At 36.7% G+C, this 26,297-nt stretch overlaps 1 protein-coding gene across 9 annotated transcripts in view; it reads left to right on the top strand.

Moving 5' to 3' along the window:
- The window catches only part of RUFY2 (RUN and FYVE domain containing 2), a 51,996-nt gene that overhangs the window by 13,767 nt on the left and 11,932 nt on the right, over window positions 1-26,297 (top strand). For 5 of the 9 annotated variants that reach the window (XM_038534116.1, XM_038534114.1, XM_038534111.1 and 2 more), the window contains exons 7-15: window positions 354-419; window positions 4,218-4,287; window positions 6,507-6,608; window positions 6,737-6,853; window positions 8,781-8,948; window positions 12,082-12,179; window positions 14,628-14,747; window positions 23,228-23,357; window positions 24,199-24,293. In XM_038534116.1, coding sequence (XP_038390044.1) covers window positions 354-419; window positions 4,218-4,287; window positions 6,507-6,608; window positions 6,737-6,853; window positions 8,781-8,948; window positions 12,082-12,179; window positions 14,628-14,747; window positions 23,228-23,357; window positions 24,199-24,293 — 966 coding nt within the window. Of the gene's footprint in view, window positions 1-353; window positions 420-4,217; window positions 4,288-6,506; window positions 6,609-6,736; window positions 6,854-8,780; window positions 8,949-12,081; window positions 12,180-12,935; window positions 14,409-14,584; window positions 14,748-23,227; window positions 23,358-24,198; window positions 24,294-26,297 lie in introns of those variants that run through there. The other 4 variants (XM_038534112.1, XM_038534119.1, XM_038534118.1 and 1 more) reach the window with 4 other exon arrangements.

Below are 26,297 nucleotides of genomic sequence, written 5' to 3'. Positions count from 1 at the left end.
TCAGGCATCCCGCAAAGAGCCTGCTTCTCCCTCTGCTTATGTCTCTGCCTCTTTCTCTCTGTATTTCTCATGAATAAATAAATAAAATCTTCAGTAAAAAACGTGTGCATGTACATACTTTTTAATGGTATTGTTAGATTACTTGCTAATACTAGACTTAAGAAGGGTTGTAATTAGTACACAGCCTACTGCTACATCATTATAAAGATTCTTGAATTTTATTTTCAAGGCAAGATAATGTTTTTTGCCATTATGGTTTTACAGCAATTTTAGATGATGTAGGCATTTTTTTTTTTTGGTCATCCAGTAAATACCTTTCCAACTGATGCAAAGCTTCTTTTCCTCCTCTTTAGGAATGTTCAAATTGCTGCCATATTAGACCAGAAAAATTATGTTGAAGAATTAAATAGACAACTGAAGTAAGTATTATGGATACTTGGATACTTGTGAATATTGTTTTAAAGGTTTTCTTCACCATTTTCAAGTCAGCTTTATCCTCTTCCTTCCTATTAAGCTCCTTTGAGAAAGGGTTGAGGGAGGGATCCCTGGGTGGCGCAGCGGTTTGGCGCCTGCCTTTGGCCCAGGGCGCAATCCTGGAGACCCGGGATCGAATCCCACGTCGGGCTCCCGGTGCATGGAGCCTGCTTCTCCCTCTGCCAGTGTCTCTGCGCCTCTCTCTCTCTCTCTGTGACTATCATAAATAAATAAAAATTAAAAAAAAATTTTAAGAAAGGGTTGAGGGAGTAGAGAATGGAAATTAAGATACAGAGAAATTATTGGAGAGAATTCAGTTTCAGCAAAAAAATCAGAGTCAGATTTTCAGATAGGACCTTTGGAGAATTTAAAGATAGAATTTCTGAGGAGGGATCAAAAAAAACAAGGACAGAATTTCAAACTTCTCCTGTACCCTTGAGAAGAAATGACTAGATAGAGCAGAAATTTATATCCTTTGCATGGTTCTAAAATTTATTTTTCTTACTTCAAAGAGCTTCATGTGTAAATGTGGCTGTTGTCTCCAATGGTGGGAGAATTTTCCTTACAGTGTCACCTGGACATTGAAGGTGTCAGTGAATAGTTGGAAGAATTTCTGAGATCTATGTGTAAAATAGTATAATGCAGTTCTAAACTTTTAAAATTTTATTTATTTATTTATTTAATTTATTTATTTATTCATTTATTTGAGAGAGAGAGAGCATGAGATAGAGGAGGGTCAGAGGGAGAAGCAGACACCATGCTGAATGGGAAGCTGGATGCGCGGTTCCATCCTGGAACTCCAGAATCATGACGTGAGCAGAAGGCAGCTGCTTAACTGACTGAACCTCTCAGGCACCCCTAGTGCACTTTGGACTAATAGAAGTAGGATGTGAGTCATGTAGACATTTAAAAATTTTTAGTGACCACATTAAAAAGGTAAAAAAAGAGACATGAAATTAACTTAAAAATGCATTTTATTCAACCTAGTTTACCCAAGGTATTATCATTTTAGTATGTAATCATATAAAAATTATTCATGAGATATTTTATATTCTTTCTTTGTATTGCCTTTACAATCCAATGTATATTTTACACTTACAGTATATTTCAGTTTGGACTAGATAGCACAGGTATAGGGAATAATATTAGAAATGAGTTAGAATTAGAATTAGAAATTTCTAACTCTAATAATAGTTAGAAATGGATTGTTCCCATTAATTAAAATGAATAATTAGCAAAAATGACTTTCTCTGGGTGATGGGCATTATGAATAATTTTTAAATTTTTTTATACTTTTCTGATTAAGTTTCATTCAGTCAGAAAATACAATTAAGCATTTTCGCATTTTAGAAAAAATCTAAGAAGCTGTAAGTTTTGCTTTCTCTGAAGTTAGATAGGAAAGATCTTGTAGCATTGTCCTTTTAATCATGGAGTTTTAATGATTGATGTTGTAGGAAATACATGTATGTTTGTTTTATAACTTTTATTTCTGAGATTATATTTCTAAATGCAACTTTGTATTGCTTACTTATTTACTTTTAATGCTTTATTCACTTTTGGGAACAGGTGATATAATCACATAGTTTAACAAAAGGAACATCGAACAAAAAGCCTCCTTCTTCCCTGATCTCCAGCCACCTAGTGGTTTCCCTCTTTGGGATTAATAAATATGTTCTTGTGTATGCCTCCAGAGATACTTTATACAACTAGACAAGAATATGCGTATATATTCTTAGAGTTCTCACCTTCCCCTCAGTTTTTTACACATAAAATAGTATAAATTTTATACTATTCTATACTTCACTGTTATTACTTAACAGTTTATATTAGATTCTGTTCCATTTGGTTCAGTTTTCTCATTCTTAAATATATGTATTAAATAATTTACAACAGCACTAGTGCCTTTTTTACATTTTACAGATTTAAAACTGTTTTGTTGTTTTTCCGATTAGAAGGTTTCTGTATATTTAGAGCATTTTAAAAAGTATAGGAAATAGACAAAAAATAGATCTCACATATTATCCCTCATTCAAAGAAAACTGGTATTGAGGATTTATTTTCAAAAGTGCTTTTTTTTTTTAAAGGTTTTATTTATTTGACAGAGGGGGAGAGAGAGCACAAGTAGGGAGTGGCAGGAGGTAGAGGGAGAAGCAGGCTCCCTGCTGAGCAACCCTCACTCCCCCCATGGAACTCTGATCCCAGGATCCTGGGTTTATGACCTGAGTGGAAGGTAGATGCTTAACCCGCTAAGCACCCCCCACGCCCCTAAAAGTGCTTTTTTGATTAATATTTTACTGATTCTCGCATAAAGGTAGGACAGGTATTATCTGATTTATAGATAAGGAAATTGAAGCTCAGAAAGGTTTTACAGCTTTCAAGGTGACATAAAGTAGAAAAGCAGGGGACTATAGCCTTGGTCCTTTGTCTCTTAGTCCCACACCTGTTATATCTCCCCATTCAGATACCCTGTTGCTGTTTGTGAAAAACTCAAGTTGTTTACCTAAGAATGATTATTTAAAAATGATTTAGTATGGGGGCACCTGGGTGGCTCAGTGGTTGAACGTCTGCCTTCAGCTCAGGGCGTGATCCCAGAGTCTGGGGATCGAGTCCTGCATCGGGCTCCCCTCAAAGAGCCTGCTTCTCCCTCTGCCTGTGTCTCTGCCTCTCTCTGTGTCTCCCATGAATAAATACATGAAATCTTAAAAAAAAAAAGATTTAGGGATCCCTGGGTGGCGCAGCGGTTTGGCGCCTGCCTTTGGCCCAGGGCGCGATCCTGGAGACCCAGGATCGAATCCCACGTCGGGCTCCCGGTGCATGGAGCCTGCTTCTCCCTCTGCCTATGTCTCTGCCTCTCTCTCTCTCTCTCTGTGACTATCATAAATAAAAATAAAATAAATTAAAAAAAAAAGATTTAATATGAATGAAAAAATATTTTTCTTGTTTCACCAGTTAAAATGCCAATATTTATTTCTGAGGTTGGTATAAAATTTGTTTAAATCTATTGTAGGTTTTATTGTGATGTAAAATATTATGTTATGAAAGAAAGCTTGAGATAGTAGAATCAAGGCCTTGAAAACAGACTAAATAAAATGTACAGTAGTGTCCAGTCTGGATCAATTTAAACAAAGATGCAAAAAACTAAGTTGTTCATTCAACTTAACCTGATTTTTAACTATATCTTTGAGAGTCAGGGTGTTTGCTTAGCTGCAGGCTGACCAGGTACTGATGTGAATTTCATATTCACATTTCCCCAACTATGAGTGATGTTAGAGGTCTGTAAGTGATTGTGAAAATGGAGAATGGAAACAAGATGGGGGCTTGTGTTGAAGATAGCTATGAACACTTGTTAAGCCACGTGATTATAAGGTGGGTATTTAAAGTTCATCCTTTGAAAGATAATTTAAAATTTTAGTTTTAACAATATTTGACAGTCTTTGTGTGGAATCCATTCCTAAGTATTACAAGTTAAGTGTAAGAAGAACTCTAAGACGGTAACAAAAAATGATGAGCAACACAAAATGGAATTTTGATAGAAATGATTCTTTTGATCCAGTCTTTATTGCTTTCCTAGCCAAATCAGGTTATTCAACTTAATGAAATATCCCACACTCAAAAATTCAGGGTAATTGGTGCATGTTAGTCATCATGATAAGTCCAGGATAGCATACTTTTTCTTGCCTTTGTGAGTTTGTGTGATTTGAATGAGTTGTTTTTTTGTTTTTTTGTTTTTTTTTAAATTTCAGCAGCACAGTCAGCAGTCTCCATTCAAGAGTTGACTCATTAGAAAAGTCAAATACTAAGCTGATTGAAGAGGTATTGTAACCCAGCCATAGATAATTGCCTTTCACGGACCGAGTATTTGTGATTCTTTTCCATTTAAGTAGGAATGCATTAAGTACGCATGAGCACATACACACACTTTTTCATCATTATGATGGAATATTTGCAATGTAGTTGTAATTGATTATAAGTTCTAGAGAAACCACATTTTCTCAGGTAAATTCTCAGGTGAATCTGAATTGTTTGAAATACTCCTAGAAATGAGCCCCAAAGATGGCACTCATACAAGCTCTTCTGTAAATAAGCTGTGATTCTCATTTTAAAATCTGGGTGATCTGTATTTAGATAACGAATCACCTATAGTTAGAAATTCCTGTTATAGTGATACTGTCCCTCTTGTTCCACTCTTGAGATTACTTTTATTTACAAGCACTGCTGCATGATCATGGCCCCCCTTTCTCCACCCAAGTATAAACCTCATTCCCCATGCTCTGTTTTCCTGTGTTGTCAAAGTGGTTATCTGGTGCTACCAGACCAGAAATTTATCTCCATTCTCTTTTTAGTACTGTTTGTAAAGTTGCTTTAGATAAGTTTATTTTTTTTTTTTAATCTGTCAAACCACAGAATTACTGCTTTCTATTTTCAGAATTATTTAGGCTAGTGGAAGAAATCTGTTATGAATGCTCTGAACCTACTTTCTGTGTTAATTAAAATTCTTATTTCTTTTAGAATTGGCTTAATTTTTCCAAACCAGGGAGCACTTAAATATGATTGCAAATCCATTTTTATTTTGATAATTTGGGACCATTTGATAGTGGGATTTTTTTGGTTTTGGTTTTGGTTTTTATTATGATGAGTGTACTCTTTAATCCCCATCAACCTATATCATCCATTCCCCCCAGCCACCTTCCCTCTGGTAACCATCAGTTTGTTCTCTATAGGGAAGGGTCTGTTTCTTGGTTTCTCTCTCTCTTTTCCTTTGCTCATTTGTTTCTTAAATTCCACATGAATGAGACCATATGGTATTTGTCTTTTTCTGACTTATTTTGCCTTGCATTAAACTGTGTAGCTTTATCCATGTTGTTACAAATGGCAAGATTTCATTCATTTTTTTTGACTGAATAATATTCCATTGTATATAGATACCACATCTTCTTTATCCATATTCATCTATTGATGGACACTTGGGCTGCTTCCATAGTTTGGCTGTTGTAAATAATGCTCCAATAAACAAGGATGCATGTATCTCTATGAATTCCTGTTTTTGTATTTTTAGCTAAATACCCAGTAGTGTAATTACTGGATGGTAGGATAGTTCTATTTTTAATTTTTTGAGGAAACTTCATACTGTTTTCCACAGTGACTGAACCAGTTTGTATTCCCACCAACACTGCACTGAGGGTTCCTTTTTCTCCGTATCCTTGCCAGCACCTGTTGTTTCTTGTATTTTTTATTTTACCCATTCTGACAGGTGGTATTTCATTGTAGTTTTTACTTGCATTTCCCTGATGATGAGTGATATTGAGCATCTTGTCAGTGTCTGTTGGCCATCAGGACCATCCGATAGTTTGATAGATTGAGACCACATTAGAGCTGCTCAATAGTTTGTGCCTCTTCTTGGCCTTAGGTGCACTGTGAAGTTCAAGTTATATCTGTAATGAAGTGTTCAGAAATTTATTTGCAAGTCAACATTGAGAGTGGTCCCTTCTTTCCTTTCCTAGAATCCTTCTTTTCATTCTAGGCCTCAGAACCAAACCACTTAGTTTAACTCTGATGGTGAGAAATGCCTCATATTTGTGATGGTCACTCAGTGTTGTGTATTTCAGAGGATGTCCTGTTTGGTTATCATGAAGGTCTATATCACATTTTCAATGATGGCACAGCCTTCTTTTCTTACAGATCTTTTTATTTCTACACAAGTTTTTTTTTTTTTTTTTTTAGAACTTTACACAAGTCTTTACAGACTTACTGTTTCATGACACTGTATTCAGAACATATTTAAATCAGATACTCATATGTTTTAACTGACATTTTGACTAATAAGGAAATACTAGAAATAAGAGTTTAACTTTTTTATTGGTATCTTAGGATAACAGCACATTTTTCTTAGGAAAGCTTCTGTAGATATGAGACATTTGATTAGTTTTAAGATTTTATATTCTATTGTTTGTAGCCATGAACATAACCTGTAAAGCAAGTGTAAGTAAAGATGTTTAAAATCTTTTTTCTTGTCCCTGTTTCATAATTTTTAGTTAGCAATAGCAAAGAATAATATCATTAAACTCCAAGAAGAAAATCATCAGTTACGAAGTGAAAATAAATTGATTTTAATGAAAACCCAGCAGCACCTGGAGGTAAGATGTATGTACTGACGTAGACTGTCTTGTGTCGGAAATTGCCACCTAGGGAACTTTTGCATACACTGGATATTTATTTCTATGTGTAGTGATTACACAGTAAAAGCTTTATGTTTTCTTCCTAGGTTACCAAAGTGGATGTGGAAACTGAGCTTCAAACTTATAAGCATTCTCGGCAGGGGCTGGATGAAATGTACAATGAAGCCAGAAGGCAGCTTCGAGATGAATCTCAGTTAAGACAGGTAGGTTACATTAGCAAAAATAATAATTATAATAATAATAATTTACTCTTAAGCACCACTTGAAATCTTTTTTTAGCCTTATCTCCTTGCTATGGGATAGAAATCTCACTCCCTTACAACCGCTTCAAGTTCTTTGTGTTCCTACTCTATCAGGTGTTTTTAAACTGTGTTACAGTGTGTGAAATAAATGTATTGTGACCAGCATTAAATAGAATAGAATGATATATTCAAATATGACTAAAATAATATTTAAATTGACTTATTTTGGGGGCACCTTGCTGGCTTAGTTGTTACAGCATACAACTCTCTCTCTTTTTTTTTTTTTTTTTAGCATACAGCTCTTGATCTTGGGGTTATGAGTTCCAGCCCCATGTTGGGCATAGAAGTTACTTTAAAAAAAATTAATGAGGCATCTGGGTGGCTCAGTCTGTTGAGCGTCTGACTCTTGATTTTAGGTCAGGTCTTGAGCTCAGGGTGATGGGATTGAGGCCTGCATTGGGGTCCACACTCAGTGCAGAGTCTGCTTGGGATTCTCCTCCTCCCTCTCCCCAACCCCTCCCCTGGCTCATACATGCATGCTCTCTCTCTCTCTCTCACTCTGAAATAAATAAATGTAATATTTTATTCTATTCTATTTTTAAAGATTTTATTTATTCATGAGAGACACAGAGAGAGAGAGAGAGGCAGACATATGCAGAGTAAGAAGCAGGCTCCCTTTGTGGAGCCTGATGTGGGACTTGATCCCAGGACTTCAGAATCACTACCTGAGCAGAGGGCAGACTCAACCACTGAGGCACCCAAGTGTCCGATAAATACGATGTTTTAAAAAAATTATTTTTTTAATCTTTTAAATTGATACAATACCTACAGAAAAATATAAATGTACAGCTTAGTGGCTAATAACATAAATACCTGTGTAATCATCACCTGGGTCAAGAAGAAAGTATTGCCAGCCTTTCCATCCCTTTTGCTATTTGTTTTTATTTGTTTTTAATTTTTTTTTAAGATTTTATTTATTCATTCATGAGAGACACAGAGACAGAGGGGCAGAGGAACAGGCAGAAGGAGGAGAAGCAGGCTCAAGGAAGGGAGCCTGATGTGGGAATCGATCCTGGGACTCCAGGATCACGCCCTGGGCCAAAGGCAGGCACTAAACTGCTGAGCCACCCAGGGATCCCCTATTTGTCTTTAATATTAGCAAACTTCTTTCTGTTTTGATATGAAATTAAAAAAAAAAGATTTATTTAAGTTCAGTTAATGTATAGTGTACTATAATTTTCAGAGCTAGAGTTCAGGGATTCATCAGTTGTGTATAACACCCAGTGCTCATTATATCATGTGCCCTCCTTAATGCCCATCACCCACTTATCCCATCCCCCACCCCTGATGTAAAATTCTTTAAGAGATGAAATTAAAACTGTGAAGTGGAGTTTTTGAATTATCTTTGGCTTTCACTTTTATGGACTACTTTATTTCTGTTTTTTTTTTTTTTAAGTTTTATTTACTTAAGTAATCTTTATACCCAATGTGGGGCAGATCAAGATCAAGAGTCGCATGCTTGTCCAACCAACTGAGCTAGCCAGGCACCCCTGGACTACTTTATTTCTTTGATTAAGGAAAATTAATACTGAGTTTATGAGACATAAAAATACTTAATTTTTGAACCAGTAAAGTAGTAATAATTAATACCTAAAAAATGCATTCATTTTCGCAAAATATGCGGTTGAAATATTTAGAATGTTCTGTTTTTATAGGACCTGATTGATTCCTTTTAGTGGGGCTTAAACCTCAAAAGAGTAGTCTACCTATTTTTTTTAAAGAGTAGTCTATATATTGAATAGAAGTTCCTTCTTTTTCTCATTAACTGTCATGTGTCTGATTTTTGACATCCTGGAGTATGTGAATTGAGGATATGTTGAAATTGCAGGAAGTGGAAAATGAGCTAGCAGTACAAGTTAGTATGAAACATGAGATTGAACTTGCCATGAAGTTGTTGGAGAAAGATATCCATGAGAAACAAGATACTTTGATAGGCCTTCGGCAACAACTAGAGGAAGTTAAAGCGATTAACATAGAAATGTATCAGAAGTTGCAGGTAAGGATCATTCTTTTTGTTTTTGTTTTTTTAAAAGATTTTATGTATGTATTCATGAGAGACACATAGAGAGAGGGAGAGAGGCACAGACACAGGCAGAAGGAGAAGCAGGCTCCATGCAGGGAGCCCAACGTGGGACTTGATCCTGGGTCTCTAGGATCACACCCTGGGCTGAAGGTGGCACTAAACCGCCGAGGCACCTCGCACTACACCTACAATCATCAACACCTAGCACTCATCATAACCAGGGCCCTCATTAACCAGTCACTCTTGCAGCCCATCTGCCGCTCATCTTCCAGCAAGCCTCAGTTTGTTCTCTCTCAGTAAGTCTCTTATGGTTTGTTTCTCTCTCTTTTTCCTTCCCCCCCTTCCAAATGTTTATCTGTTTTCTTTCTTAAATTCCACGTATGAGTGAAATCATATGGTCTTTGTCTTTCTCTGACTGACTGACTCCGCTAGGTATAATACACTGTAGCTCCATCTGCATCATTGCAAATGTTAAGATGTCCTTCTTTTTGATGGCTGAGTCGTAATCCATTATGTATAAATACCAAATCTTTATTCATTCATGAGTCAATGGATATTTAGCCTCTTTCCTTAGTTTGATTATATTGTTGATAATGCTGCTCTAAATATCAGGGTGCATGTATCCCCTTCAAATCTATATTTTTGTCTCCCTCTATCTCTCTGCTTCTTTCTTTCTGTCTCTCATGAATAAATAAATAAATAAATAAATAAATAAATAAATAAATAAATCTTTTTAAAAAATCTATATTTTTGTATCTTTTGAGTAAATACCTAGTAGTGCAATTGCTGGATCATAGTGTAGTTTTATTTTTAACTTTTTGAGGAAATTCCATACTGTTTTCCAGAGTGACTGTATCAGTTTGCATTCCTGTTGTGCAAGGGGGTTCCCCTTGTGCCTGCATCCTCACCAACACCTGTTTCCTGTGTTGTTAATTTTAGCCATTCTGACAGGTGTGAGGTGGGTCTCATTGTGGTTTTGATTTGTATTTCCCTGATGATGAGTGATGTTGAACATCTTTTTATGTGTCAGCCATTTGGATGTCTTCTTTGGAAAAGTGGCATCATGTCTTCTCATTTCTTAACTGGATTATTTTGGGGGGGGGTGTTGAGTTTGATAAGTTCTTTATAGATTTTGGAGGTAACTATCATTCCTAAATTCTTGGAATTTCTTGAGTTTAATGTAAATTGAAAATGACTATTTGTATGAAGGATTTGTTTTTTATTTGTTTAATTTTTATTTACTTTTAAAGGTTTTATATATTTGAGAGAGGGAGAGGGAAAGAGTGAGCTCGAGAGGTGAGGGGCAGAGGGAGAAGCAGACTTCCCATTGAGCAGGGAGCCTGATGCAAGGCTCATTCCCGGGACTCTGTGATCACGACTTGAGCCAAAGGCAGGTGCTTAACTGACTGAGCCACCCAGGCATCCAGGATTTGCTTTTTAACTGGGCCATATTGGTAATAAAAACCAGTGCCTTTTTTTCTATATGGAAGCTTAAGAAATATCTCAGTGGAAAAGGTATCAACAAATCACCTATCTCAATTTCTTTTTTAATACCAAAAGATTAACTATGAAGATTAAATCTTTTGGGAAAATTCAGTCTAAATTTGTAGGACATTTTTGCGAATTCTTTATACAGGTATAGTCCTGAAAAAGATTAATTTTTTTAAAGATTTTATTTATTTGACAGAGAGCACAAGTGTGGGGGAGGAGTGAGGGAGAGGGAGAAGCAAACTCCCTGTTGAGTGTGGAGCCCAACACAGGGCCTGACCCCAGGACCCTATCCCAGAACCCCAAGATCCTGACTGGAGCTGAAGTCAGACGCTTAACCGACTGAGCCACCCAGGCATCCCTTTAGTTTTTTTTTTAAGATTTTATTTTTTTAAGTAATCTACACTCAACGTGGGCTCAAACCTATAACCCGAAGATCTAGAGTCATATACTTTACCTACTGAGCTAGTCAAGGGCCCTGAGAAAGATTTAATTTTGTTTGAAATGTTTAAGTGTAGGGGCACCTGGATGGCTCAGTAGGCAAAGCGTCTGCTTTCTGCTCAGTTCACGATCCCAGGGTCCTGGGATGGAGCCTGCATAGATTCCCTGCTTGGTGGGAAGCCTCCCTCTTCTTCTGCCTGCCACTCCCCCTGTTTGTGTTCTCTCTCTTTCTTTGTCAAAAATCTTTTGAAAAATCTTTATTTTTTAGGGATGCATGGGTGGCTCAGAGGTTGAGCATCTGCCTTTGGCTCAAGGTGTGATTCCAGAGTCCCCAGATCGAGTTCTACATCAGGCTTCCTGCATGAAGTCTGCTTCTCCCTCTGCCTATGTCTCTGCCCCCACCCCCCTCTGTGTGTGTCTCTCATGAATAAACAAAATAAAATCTTAAGAAAAAAAAACAAACTTTATTTTTTAAAATTTTAAAAAGATTTTATTTATTCATGAGAGACACAGGGAGAGGCAGAGACATAGCCAGAGGGAGAAGCAGGCTCTCCATAGGGAGCCTGATGTGGAACTCAATCCCAGGACCCCAAAGTCAGATTCTCAATTGCTACTCAGGTGCCTCACAAATAAAGTCTTAAAAAAAATGCTTTAGTAATTATGAATTCTCTCATAAAGTTACATCACTGCTTAGGTAGATTTGTTGCCAAAAAGCTCTTTAGTATTTAATTTGAAAAATAGGGCATTTTACAAGTTTATTCTGTTGTCTTCCAGAAACATTGAAGGCAGTGTATTTTTATTTTCTTTTTTACATTTTAATTGAAGACTAGTAGTACTGTTGCTTTATATCATAGGAGTATTTTAATGTACAAATTAACTCTGCTTATTTCAAAGTAAAAATTCTCTAATGAAAGGATATAAAAAACTTAAAAATATTCAGGTTTAAAAATCAAAGCCACTGGGATCCCTGGGTGGCGCAGCGGTTTGGCGCCTGCCTTTGGCCCAGGGCGCGATCCTGGAGACCCGGGATCGAATCCCACGTCGGGCTCCCGGTGCATGGAGCCTGCTTCTCCCTCTGCCTGTGTCTCTGCCTCTCTCTCTCTCACTGTGTGCCTATCATAAATAAATAAAAATTAAAAAAAAAATCAAAGCCACTATAATTTTTTTTTCTAAATAGGGTTCTGAAGATGGCTTGAAAGAAAAAAGTGAAATAATTGCCCAACTAGAAGAAAAAACCAATAAAATTACTGCAGCCATGAGGCAGCTGGAGCAAAGGTATAGCATTTCCAGTCTTAGTTTCTTTTTTTCCTTTTTTTTCCTCCCTTTTCTTTATTCAATTCTGACACCTGCCACAAAAACCATTAAGAAAATTTAGATTAGGACTTTTTTTTTTAAAGCCCAGCAGAATTTTGCCTTTTTTGTTTTGGTTGTTGCATGGAATCAAGTTGCTTTATATTAGGCTGATTCATCTGAATTTGCCATTTTGTGGATTGTTTTAAAAGGTTTAATATTGGCAGTTTCATGTGGTTCAAGCTATTACATAAAACAAATACACAAACAAAAACTTTAAAAAAGTGAAAAACGAACAAAATCTATGGTGGAATTATCCCTGATTGATTTCCATGCATATTGATTGTCATATCCTTTGTCATTCACCATCTCTTTATCTGAAATCAAGCTTTGAGTTGGCAGTTTAGTTGTGTTTCTTTGAGCTAGGACCCTCAACCCAAACCAAGAAATAATTTTATTTAAATTGAATTGTTTTATATTGGCATTTTTCACTTTTATTGTTGGAAAATGTAATGTATTTCCATTGACCTGTCATGTTGGTGTCAACATATGTCTTATCATTGCTTTCTTTGAATCTACTTATGAAAAACATAACTATTAATGCTTTATTGACATGAATATTCTTTTATTGACATCCTCTTTCTTCTTTTTTCTTTTTTGTTTTCTTTATCCCCATTTTTACATTTTGGACATCTTTATTACCTTTTTCTGTCTTTGATTTCTGTCCATTCCATTATGAAGTGACAATGATTTGTTAACTCAAACTAGGACAATTGCAATGTCATTGGTGAAATATGCCAGCAGTGACACTCAGGACCAGTACAAGCTGGTCAAAGATATATCTTTCTGAAAACCACTTGTATTTAAACAGACTAAAAGAGAATCAACAATTTTATAATATATTAAATAGAAAATAATTTATGCTATGAAGTATTTGAAAAGTGTATTAGGAACCCTGTATACTTCTTGATCAGCTGCTGTGGTAATACACTGCCAGAAAGCAGAGTGGGTGCACTTGGATTTCCAAAAACACAATCCTCAAACCTGGTGCACAAAGGCTGATTTGAGTATTGACCTTTTGGAGGTCAGGATTTTCAAGTGCAGTTTTATCTTTTTAGCTACTTTTTGATGGAAAATATAAACATTGTTTAAAAATAAGTTAACCTTTGGTTTCACAATGTGTTGGCACAAATTTTTTCCCCTTTTGGCCCACTCTTTGCCTAATGGCTCCTTTACTGATTTTTTAACATGTTTTAAAATAGTTTTTTTTTTTTTAAACTCAGATTGGCCACTCTCTTGTACTCTAGCACCTCAGTTCCCCAGTTCCCTTAGCCCTCTTCTGTGATAGCACAACTTCAAGCCCTACCTCACTCTGAGTTTTATTTTAGTTTCTGTAATCTTAGCGAAGTGCTTGAGTCCTCTGTCCCCCTGCCCTCCCTAATATTTTAAATTTCAATTTCAATTTAGAGTTAACTTGAATGTTACTCTCTTTTTGCATAGAAGTGGCATTTATACTTCTGAAATGTGTCAGGTTACCCCACTGGTACGTTTTAGAAAGAAAAGAGGCAGTGTTTTCAGCTAGTTGAATAGAAATTTTGCCTGTGATTCCCTACAAGGAGTTAATGTCCCTTGAATACATGGGAAATATTTTCTTATAAAAATATTAAAGTTAAATCTAAGAAATCTTAGATGGGAGGCAGGGAGTGGAGCTAATAAGCACAGGGAGAAGCAATGACTTACAAATAAAAACAGAATAAATGAAAATCACATTTTTTAGCTAATATTTAAACATCAGTGATGAGTAAAAATGATCTCTAGAGAATGTTGCCAATTAATACTATATTCTTTTGAATCTTAACACATATACACACACACACACATACACACAAAAACACACAGCTTTTGGCATAATTTAGTAAATGCATAAAGATCCTACAGGGAGGACTTGGCTATTCAAAATAATTGCAGGTCTTTGCTCTTGGCCTTGTAGCACACTTGATTCCTGGCATACACATCCTAGCATAATAAATAACAATGTGGCTTCTTCACCTAGTGTAGACCTAAATACTGTGCTTTTACATGGTTTTGTAAAAAGGCAGTACGCACCCATTATACTTTCAAAGTTGATTCATTCTGCTCTACGTAAGTGGTAAAGGCTGTATTGCTTTGCATTGTTAATTATGAACAAGAAATAAAACAAATTTGAAGATAGTATTTTGGGCATATTATACGTTATATTGAAAAAAAAATCACAAAACAATTTCTAGACATTGTGTGGCTCTTTCACGTTTGAGTTTGTGAGTTTCCCCCCAAACTTTGTTTTCATTTAGAAATGTTTCTATTTCCCCATTTTTCTTTTATTTGTCTTCTTCACCCTTTTTACACCCTAGTTCTAGCCTCAGTTTTACCCAAAGTTGATTTGAATTACACCAGATTGCAGCAAGCAGAGAAGGCGCAAATGGAAGCTGAAGATGAAGACAAGAAATATCTACAAGAGTGTCAGAGTAAATCGGACAATCTGCAGAAACAAATCTCCCAAAAGGAGAAACAGCTGTGAGTATTTCACTCTTGGAAACAAATACTTGTGTTAATAATAATCTTACTCCTTCTTTTTGCACATAATAGTAGGATACCTATATTTTCATTTAGTTAATGATGCCACCAGATTATGGAGTTCTCCTTGAGAAGTAAAAAAATTAGCAAACATAATTATGATAGAACTTATGTTTTTGTCCCTTTATTTTTCACAGAGCACTTTGAACAGTCTTGTTATGTTGCTCAAGGAGAATTTTATTCTTTCTGCTGGTATAACATTAATCCGATGGCCATTATATTTCTAGATACTGAGTGTAATAGGCCTTTGTAACTCAAAGGAACTTATCAAAGAACATGGTGTTTTCTGAGAACATTTTTATTAGTACTTCATGTGATAGGTCTATATATCTATTACCAAGTAATAAAAGTATTCATATATGTCATTAGACTGAAAAAAAGCAAGTTGCAGACAGTTATGCAAACTATGATCCTATTTTTTATAATTAAAGCTGTGCATATTTACGAATATATAGAAAACAGTTTAAAGAATACAGATTCTGGGGAATGATTATCTCAGGGGAATGATGGCAGATTGACAGGGGTATTTTGTTTTTATTTTATAAACATCAGTATTTTTCCCCCTGTAAAGATGTGCCATTTTTGTTATTAAAATGAAGCAACAGGGGCACCTGGGTGGTTCAGTCTGTTAAATGTCTACCTTGGGCCTGGGTCATGATCCCAGGGTCTTGGGATTGAGCACCACATTGGGCTCCCAGCTCAGTGAGGAGCCTGTTTCTCCCTCTCCCACTTCTGCTCCCCCTGCTTGTGCTCTCTGTGTCAAATAAGTATAATCTTTAAAAAATAAAGCAATGAGAGAAAATAGTTCTATATTATGTTTAATGGATCATTAAGACCATATGTGGGATCCCTGGGTGGCGCAGTGGTTTAGCGCCTGCCTTTGGCCCAGGGCGCGATCCTGGAGACCCGGGATCGAATCCCACGTCAGGCTCCCGGTGCATGGAGCCTGCTTCTCCCTCTGCCTGTGTCTCTGCCTCTCTCTCTCTCTCTGTGACTATCATAAATAAATAAAAATTTAAAAAAAAAATTAAAAAAAAAAAAAAAAGACCATATGCCATTTATGATATGTAACTTGCTAAGCTGCCTTGGGATCCATTGGTTGAGGTGGCATTAAGTCCTTCTTACTTCTTGCTAATTTTCTAATAGTTCTGTCAGTTATTGAGAGGGGATTTATTGAATATCCCAACTATAATTGTGGATTTGTGTATTTCTACTTTTAGTTCTAACAGTTTTTACTTCTTGTATTCTGGAGTTCTTTTGTTTGGTGCCTACACATTTAGGATTGCTATGTCTTCTTGGTGAATTAACCTTTTTATCATTATGAGATATGCTTCTTTATCTGATAATTTTCTTTATTTAGTATTAATAGAACTATTTTCTTTTGATTAATATTGTATAATTAATAAAACATTAATCCTTGCTTTTATCAGTTATTAAACTTTCAGCCTGATCTTTATTATTGTCATCAGTATATTTGAAGTAAGTTTCTTATAGTTCATGTTTTTTTATCTGTTCTAACAATCTCTTAATGATATATTTAGTCCATTTAAATTTAGTGTAATTGTTGATATGAGTGCTTAAGTCTACTGTTTTATTGTTTGTTTTTTTTGTTTGTTTTTCATTCATTTCTTTTTTCCTGCCTTCCCATGGATTACTTGAATATCATTTGGAATTCCTTTTTGATTTATCTATAGAGTTTTTGAGTATATCTCTTTGTACAGATTTTCTAGTGATTGTTCTAGATACTGTCTTGTATATTTGCAACTTTCACAGTCTACTGGTACCAGCATTTTACTACTTTGAATGAAGTGTGCTTAAATATTTTCTCTGCATAATATTGAGAACCACATCAGACAATATTAGAAAGTTGTTTTTTTTTTTTTTTTTTTTTTTTTTTATTTATGATAGTCACAGAGAGAGAGAGAGGCGCAGAGACATAGGCAGAGGGAGAAGCAGGCTCCATGCACCGGGAGCCCGATGTGGGACTCGATCCCGGGTCTCCAGGATCGCGCCCTGGGCCAAAGGCAGGCGCCAAACCGCTGCGCCACCCAGGGATCCCTTGTTTTTGTTTTTGTTTTTTAAGTAAACTCTAGGGACCCTTGGGTGGCTCAGCATTGAGCATCTGCCTTCAGGTTAGGGCGTGATCCTGGAGTCCCAGGCATGAGTCCTACATAGGGCTCCCTGCATGGAGCCTGCTTCTCCCTCTGCCTATGTCTCTGCCTCTCTCGCTCGCTCGCTCTGTGTCTCTTATGAATAAATAAATAATATCTTTAAAAAAAAAAAAAGGAAACCTTAAGTCCAGTGTGGGGTTTGAACTCATAACTCTGAGATCAATAGTTGCATGCTTTGTGACTGAACCAGCCATGTGCCCCTATATCAGATAATATTATAGTATGTGCTTCAACCATTAAACATAATTTAGAAAACTCTTTTTTTTTTCTTATTCCTGATACTACAAGTTTTCTTTTATGTCTGAAGAACTTCTTTTGTTGTTCTTTTAGGGTAGATCTCTGGCAACACATTCTTTTTTTTTTTTTTAATCTGAACTCTTGATTTCACCTTCATTTCTGAAGGATATTTTCAGGATATCCTTAGAAATTTGAATGGACAGTTCTTTTCTTTCAGCACTTGAAAAATGTCGTACCACTTTCTTTTGGTTTTCATAGTTTTTGATGAAAAATATTGTCATTTGAATCACTGCTCCTCTGCCCAAGATTATTTCTTTGGATTTAGTCTCTTTGAGCTTTGGTCAGCTTCTTGAATCCTTACATGTATCTTTACCAAATTTGGAAATTTTTCAGCCATCTTTTTTTTCTAGGTATTTTTCCACCTATTTTCTCTCTTCTTGAATTTTTTCTAAAATATTTATTTATTCACTTAGAGAGAGGAAGCAGGGAGCAGCAGAAGGAGAGAGAGAATCCTAAGCATAGTGTGAAGGCTGACATGGTGCTCAGTCTCACAACCCTGAAATCATAACCTGAACTGAAATCAAGAGTTGGAGGCTTAACTGATAGCCTCCCAGGCTTCCCTCTCTTCCCTGGAATTCTGATAACCTCAAATATTAGATTTTTAAAAAATAGTCCTATAGTTCCCTGATACTTTTTTTTCCCCAGTCTATTTTTTTCTCTCTTACTCAGATTGGATAATTTCTGTTGTAGTGTTTTGTATATTTATTTATTTACTTACTTTTTAACTTGGAACTAATTTTATTTTATTTATCTTTATTTAAATTCAATTTGCCAACATATAGTATAACACCCAGTGCTCATCCCATCATGGGCCCTCCTTGGGCCCATCATGCAGTCACCCCATTCCCCTGTGTTTTGTTTTAAAGTAGGCTCTGAAAAAAAAAAAATAAATAAATATAGTAGGCTCTTTGCTCAATGTGGGACTTGAACTCATGACCCTGAGATCAAGAGTCACATGCTCCACTGACTGAGCCATCCAGGTACCCCTCTGTTGTAGTGTTTTGAAATCCATTCTTTCCTCATCATCATTATTCTCTTGAGCCCATTTAATGAGGTTATTGTATTTTACAGTTCTAAAATTTCCATTTGAATATATTGCCACCTTTGTCATCGTCGTCGTCGTTGTTGTTGTTGTTTTCTTCTTCTTTTTTTTTTTTTTGCTAAAACTTAATATTTTGTGTCAAATGTGTTCTTAATTGGTCATAGGAGCATTTTTATGATGACTGCTTTAAAATTCTTATCTAGAATTATCTGATATGTTGGCATCTGTTTTTTTTCTCATCCAAGTTCAGATTTTTCTTGGGGGACGCCTGGGTGGCGCAGTCGTTAAGTGCATCTGCCTTTGGCTCAGAGTGTGATCCTGGAGTACCGGGATTGAGTCCCATATTGGGCTCCCTGCATGGAGCCTGCTTCTCCCTCTGCCTGTGTCTCTGCCTATCTCTTTCTGTGTCTCTCATGAGTAAATAAATAAAATCTTTAAAAAACAAAAAGATTTTTTCTTGGGTCTTGGTATGACATGTGTTTTTTTTTTTTTTTTTTTGACATGTGTTTTTTAGTTGCATTCTGGACATAATGAAAATTACATTATGTTACTGTGTCTTACTTAAATTTTAGTAGCTCTCCACTGAAACCACACCAGCAGGGGAATATAGATACTGGTTTTTTTTTTGTTTGTTTGTTTTTTTAAAGATTTTATTGGGCAGCCCGGGTGGGGTGGCTCAGCGGTTTAGCGCTGCCTTCAGCTCAGGGTGTGGTCCTGGAGACCTGGGATCGAGTCCCATGTCAGGCTCCCTGCATGGAGCGTTCTTCTCCCTCTGCCTGTGTCTCTGCCTCTCTCTCTCTCTCTCTGTGTGTCTCTCATGAATAAATAAATAAAATCTTATAAATAAAAATAAATAAAAGATTATTTATTTATTTATTTGTTTGTTTATTTATATTTTATTTTCACAAGAGACTCGACATAGGCAGAGGGAGAAGCAGACTCCCCTCAAGCCCGATGTGGGACTCGATCCTGGTACATCAGGATCATGCCCTGAGCTGAAGGCAGTTCTCAACCACTGAGCCACCCAGGTGTTCCTATTTATTTATTTTTAAAAGATTTTTATTTATTTATTTATTCATAAGACACATACTCACACACACACACACACACACAGAGGTAGAGACATAGGCAGAGGGAGAGTCAGGCTTCCCGCAGGGAGCCTGATGTGGGACTCCATCAGAACCCTGGGATCACAACCTGAGCCAAAGTCAGATTCTCAACCCCTAAGCCACCCAGGTGCCCCTGATTTATTTATTTTAGAGCACAAGTGGGGTTGGGGAGTGGGCAGAGGGAGAAGGAGAAGGAGAGGAGAGGGAGAGAATCCCAAGCAGACATTGCACTGAGTGTGAAGCCTGGCATGCAGCTCAATCTCATGACCCTGAGATCATGACCTGAGCCAAACCAAGAGTCAGACGGTTAACTGACTAAGCCATGCGGGTGCCCTGACACTGACTATTTATATCAAGTAGGGATAGTAGAATCCTAGAACCATTCTGGGTGAGATGGAGAAAAGTGCCTAACTTCTGGCACTGAAATCTGTGCTTTCCACTCAGTCTCTACTGACACTGTAGAGAAGAGGAATGATGCTTTGTTACTTTCACGTAGGAATGAAAGTCCAGGCTTTCACCATGGTCTCTCTGACACCATTCTGGAGGGGAGAGGTAGGGGTACCTCATTTCACTAGGCAGGGGTAGAAATCTAGGCTTCTCACTTTGCTTTCACTGATCGTGTGGGGAGGGTGAGAAATACCTTGTTATTGATTTGGGGTTAAAACTCCAAGTTTTCAATGTGGTCTCCGTAAGAGAAGGGGGGAGACACCTCATTACTGCTAGGCAGTAGTGAAAGTCCAGGCTTGCCACTTGGCTTTTTTTGATATTACCACATTGGGGATTGGGAGAGGCATTATTATTGCCAAGTGGCGGTGGAAATCTAAGCTCCTCACTTGGCCTTTGTTGACAGTCATTGGGGGCCCATTTTTTTTTCCTCTGGGTTTTTTCGTTGGTTTTTTGTTTTGCTGGAATAGGGCATTTATCGTCAAAAAGGTTGGTATCAGGGACACCTGGGTGGCTCAGTGGTTGAGTGTCTGCCTTCGGTTCAGGGTATGATCCCAGGGTCTGGGGATCAAGTGGCGCATCAGGCTTCCTGTGGGGAGCCTGCTTCTCCCTCTGCCTGTGTCTCTGCCTCTCTCTGTGTCTCTCATGAATAAATAAAATCTTAAAAAAAAAAAAAAGGTTTATATCAATGCTAAGCTGCCTCTTCCCAGTTTTTTAGTAAGAGAGAGCAGGCTTTTCTTGGGACTTTTTTTGCGGGGGTCTGTATCCATCTCGTGGTGGTCTGTGGGCTTCTTCAGCACCACTCTGAGCTCTATAGGAGACAAAAAGCCTCAGGGGGGCAGCCTGGGTGGCCCAGCGGTTTAGTGCTGCCTTCAGCCCAGGGTGTGATCCTGGAGACCCGGGATCAAGTCCCACATCGGGCTCCCTGCATGAAGCCTGCTTCTCCCTTTGCCTGTGTCTCTGCCTCTCTCTCTCTCTCATGAATAAATAAATAAAAATCTTAAAGAAAAAGAAGCCTCAGGGTACTCATCATCATGTTATCCTTGGCCTTCTTGGGTTCCTACCTGGACCGCTATGGGGCTAACCTACTCAGTTAGTCTTGGGTACAACTGTAGAAAGAAGATGTTTGTTTCTGCTGAAACCATGAAAATAATTTTGTCTCTCAAATGGTGCCATTTTGGTAGAGCATGAACATGTGAGCAATTTGGAGATCAGGGGAATCCCTGGTGGCTCAGAAAAATTAAAACTGTTTCTGTAGAAATGGGCAGCTGACACTATGTCCAAGAAAAACAAATTCAGTTTTTTTCTTGCAAAATGTTAATAACTTTATTGATTTCTAACTATGAAAATATTACATACTGTTGGAAAATATTATGAAAATAAAAGTTAGAGATAAACTTTTTTAACATTTTGATGAATATCCTTTTTTTGGCGTGCATAGATGTTTTTTATGTATTTTAGAGAGAGTATCATACTATATGCTCTTTATTTTATTTTTTTTAAGATTTTATTTTTATTTATTCATGAGAGAGAGAGAGACAGAGACACAGGCAGAGGGAGAAGCAGGCTCTATGCAGGAAGCCCGACGCGGGACTTGGACATGGGACTCGATCCCGGGACTCCAGGACCACAGGCCAGGCCAAAGGCGGTGCTAAACCGCTGAGCCACCCGAGCTGCCCTATATGCTCTTTAGTATCTTGTTTATCATGTGTACTATGTCATGGGGAATGTATCCTATCAATTGATATAGGTCTGCACCATCATGTCAATTAACCTAAAGAAATCGTTAGTCTGAAAAATTATGCTTTATTGTTTGAGTTTGCATATTTTTGATTATTGGTGAGATTCTTTTGTATTTCTTAATTTTGTGAATTGCCAGTTTATATCATCTACTTTTTTTCCTAGGGTGTTCCCTTTATTAATATTTGTAAGAGTTCTTTACTCTGCATATTTCACATACAGTGAAATATTTTCTAAATTTACTGTTGGTTTTAAATTTTGTTCATAGTGGTTTTTTTCATTTAGGCATTTAAAAATTTTAAATAGGTATATTTTTCCTTTTTTGTTTTCCTTTATGGTTTCTGCCTTTGGTGGTCAACATGTATTTTGGCAGTATTTATAATAACTTGCTTTATTTTTCCTTTGCTTTTTCACTTCGTGTTTTTTCTGATTCTGGATGATGAGGCCACTCAAGGCATGCCATACTTTGCTTACTTCAGTGTTAGTAACATATACCTGTCTCCGTATTCCTTTTGAGTTTGTAGTGAAATAGTACTTATCAACAATTTGTAAATTCCATTGAGGGGTATTTTTCTCTTCAGCCTGAATAAAAATCTAAAATTTACTTCAGGGGTGCCTGGCTGGCTCAGTTGGCAGAGCATGCGATTCTTGATCTCAGGGTTATGAGTTCAATCCCCATGTTGGGTGTAGAGATTACTTAAAAATAAAAAAATATATAAAATATTTAAAAAAATAAAATTTACTTCATAGAGAAATAATGTGGCTATCAATGGAAATGCTAACTTTATGAGGAAACAAAAGTAAACAGAATATTAACACAAAAATATTAAAATGATGTAATATTGTGATAGCTTCAACATTATATATTGCTATTAAAATTTAAAGTATTTGAAATTGTAGCATTATTTGTTTATGCCCCTTCCGTTAATACCTACTTATGAGCAATAATCTTCAAAATTATGTCTTTTTGGCATTCTAAAGTGTACCAATTTGACTACTTTTGTTTTGCCAGATAGCACCTATTAGAATAATGAGGTAGTGCTTTCAAAGGTGAATTGGCATTTCCAGGCAGTATAGACACTAGACACCTTGCTGGTGTCTCTTTGGACTTAGATCTGTCCTGTGAACAATCTGTAAAGTGACACTCTGTACTAGGGTTGATTTTTCTGTGACTGATGTTAAGTTGATTTAGTGGTTGCTGTAATTCTTATATCAGAACAATAGTCTGTTATAAAATTTTGCACATGGCACAGAGATGTAAATAACTAAAACTTCACATTTTTCTCCTTTGTTCCATTCCCCTAATATATAACCAGTTTTAATAGTGTGGTGTATCCTTCCAGGCATTTTCTATGCTTATGTAGAATTTATGTACATAGAATTGAAAAATAACGTAAATTACTGTTTAGCAAGGAGTTTTTGTGGTTGGCAAATAAATGATATGTTGGGATCAGAAAACCCTGTGCTGCTGAACTTGTTTACCAAAAAATACTTATGAAAGAAAATACCTGAAGAAATGCACAAAAGTAAAAACAATCAACCAAAAAGATGGTTTTGTTAAAGAATACAGACAGCTGTGAGAAATAGCACTAAGCTACTGTATGTTTGTCATTCAAGGGTGCAACTGGAAACTGATCTGAAGATTGAGAAGGAATGGAGACAGACTTTGCAGGAAGATCTTCAAAAGGAGAAAGATGCCTTATCTCATCTTAGAAATGAGACCCAACAAATTATTAGTCTTAAAAAAGTAAATGGTGGTAAAACTTAAAAAATTGTATCTTTGAAAACTAAATTACTTAAAAAAGAAATCGTAGGGGATCCCTGGGTGGCGCAGCGGTTTGGCGCCTGCCTTTGGCTCAGGGCGCGATCCTGGAGACCCAGGATCGAGTCCCACGTCGGGCTCCCGGTGCATGGAGCCTGCTTCTCCCTCTGCCTGTGTCTCTGCCTCTCTCTCTCTCTGTGTGACTATCATAAATAAATAAAAATATTAAAAAAAAAAAAAGAAATCGTAAATTATACCAAAGAGACAGAATATACTGGTCATCTTTAAAAATACCAATAAGAAGGAATGCCTGGCTGGCTCGGTTGGTAGTGCATGGGACTCTTGATCTTGAAGTCATGAGTTCGAACCCCCTGTTGGGTGGAGAGTTTACCTAAAAACAAAACAAAACAACCAAACCATGGGGTGCCTGGGTGGCTCAGTTGGTTGAGTGTTTGACTATTAGTTTTGGCTCAGGTCCTGATCTCAGGGTTTTGAGATCAAGCCCTGCTTTGGGTTCCATGCTCTGTGGAGTCTGCTTGAGATTTGTCTTGAGATTTGTCTCCTTCTACCCCTTCCCCCCGCCCCCCCCCAAATAAAGAAATCTTTAAAAAGAAAAGAAGAGAAAACTGGTAAGGAGATTAAATGAATGGGAAATAGGTGATAGTTGATGGAATAGCTATGAAAGAGTTTGGACATAGAGTTCTGTTTTTTATAAAAAGCTAAAAGATGTTCCTAATCGTTGTTCCTAATCGTTGGTATGTATACAATGGGGAGTTTCTTGTTTATTTCTTTTAAATTGCATTTTCTGTCTTTTATTGTTTTGAAGGAGTTCCTTAACATCCAGGATGAAAATCAGCAACTGAAAAAAATTTATCATGAACAGGAGCAAGCTCTTCAAGAACTTGGCAACAAACTTAGCGAGTAATTTCTCTTTTTTCCTTCATCTGTGTAGTCATTGACTTTTATAAAGGTAGGAATGTGCCAAACCAAGTAAGCAGAAAAGTTTATAGAAAAGAAAGATATGAACTATTAAAATCAAAACCAAACAAAAACCTTAAAGCTAAACATACAAGACTGTGGATTGGAGAAATTTTGTTTGAAGTTAAGTTCAGGTTAATAAATTTTAGCTTTAAATGCTTTCCTGTAGATGAAAGTTGACTCTTGTTTAATTTCTTCAAATTAGAGAATTCAGAAGTTCATTCACTGTATCTTCCCCCAGAACCACAGAAACCAAATTTCCAAAATCTCTGGAGAGATCTCAGACTGTTTTGAGAAGTAGCCAACATTATAAGAAGTAGAGAGTGTTATGCTAGAGTTGGGAGCTTAACTTCATATAGTGTGGTTGGTTCTGTTGCAGTCAAGTCTTACTGCATTGCTAGAAAGACAAGAAGGAGAAATGGTGTTCTGTCTTTCTCACCTTTCTCTTTGTTCCATGTGGTCTGTGTTTTGGGTTAGCAGCTTCATCTGTATGCCCTGATTGAACATCCTGTCAAGTATCTGGGATAAGCTCCCGAAGGTTTAACTCAGTATTGAATGTATCACTGCCATGTTAAAAAAAAAAAAAAAAAAAAAGTCACTTTTTTTAAACACGGGAAAGTAAGAAAGCTACAGTGCCCATAAACTCATCACTTACATAAATCCCTTTGATGTTTTATATGGTTAGAAATTCAACTAGCACAATTTCCTCCCTCTCCCAAGTATCAATCCCCAAAGTTAGTGAACCTCATAAGAAATTTATGTGAACATCTCATCATATATATGGATATGATTAGTTATATACACACACCTATATATCATTTGTAACAAACTCAGTAGAAATCATAAGCAGAATGGAGACTTCACTGATTGAGATTCCATTAAGAAGCCTTGAGACCAATTTCCAAGGCCATAAGAAAGGGTAGTTCACTAAATCACAAAAGGAAGTACTAGTTCTCAAAAAAGATAAAGCTGTTGGGGTGCCTGGCTGGCTTAGTTGGTAGAGCATGCATCTCTCTTGCTCTCAGGGTCATGAGTTTGAACTCCACATAGAGGGTAGAGTTGGCTTTTAAAAAAAAAAAAAAAAGATAAAGCTATTTTTGTTCTATAAATTCAAAGAACAGTTTACATTGTGACTCTGATAAGCAAGATTTCGATTCTCATCTGGCATTTACCTAGTGAGCACTTTGACCTAGACTCTATGCTAAGTGCTTATTACCTTATTTCCCATTTATTCATTTGACAAATGCTAAGCTTGTTTTATTTGCTAGGCACTATTCCAAGTGCTAAGGATTCAGCAATGTACAATCCCTACAACAAAAATAATATTTACATTTAAGATCATAAAGGTTTAATATTAAAACAGAATAGTAAAAGGGGTATGGGTATTACTTTCCACCATCTCCCACGCAATGCTAAAGACTGTATAATTTATTAAAGGCATAATCACTTGAATGTTTAGATAGCTGAATTCACTTTTTGAATTTTATTTAAGTTCAAGTTAATTAACATATAGTGTAGTATTGGTTTCAGGAGTAGAATTTAGTGATTTATCACCTTACATCTAACACCTAGTGCTCATCCCAGTAAGTGCCTTCCTTAGTACCCATCGCCCATTTAGCTCATCCCCCCACCCACCACCCAGCAACTCTCAGTTCTCTTAACTATAGAGTATCTTATGGTCTGCCTTCCTTTCTGTTCTTATTTTATTTTCCTCCCTTCCCCTATGTTCATCTGTTTTGTTTCTTAAATTCCATATGTGAGTGAATCATGATATTTGTCTTTCTCTGACTTACTTATTTAACTTAGCATAATATACTCGATAGAGTCCCTCTTTTTTTTTTTTAAGATTTTATTTTTAAGTAATCTCTATATCCAATGTGGAGCTCAAACCTACAACCCTGAGATCAAGAGTTGCATGCCTGGGGGGCTCAGTTAGTTAAGCATCCA

Source organism: Canis lupus, chromosome 4, assembly GCF_011100685.1.
Source record: "Canis lupus familiaris isolate Mischka breed German Shepherd chromosome 4, alternate assembly UU_Cfam_GSD_1.0, whole genome shotgun sequence".
Classification (NCBI taxonomy): Eukaryota; Metazoa; Chordata; class Mammalia; order Carnivora; family Canidae; genus Canis; species Canis lupus.
Note: the sequence above shows the minus strand (reverse complement) of the source record. Positions and strands in the feature narration are given on the sequence as shown.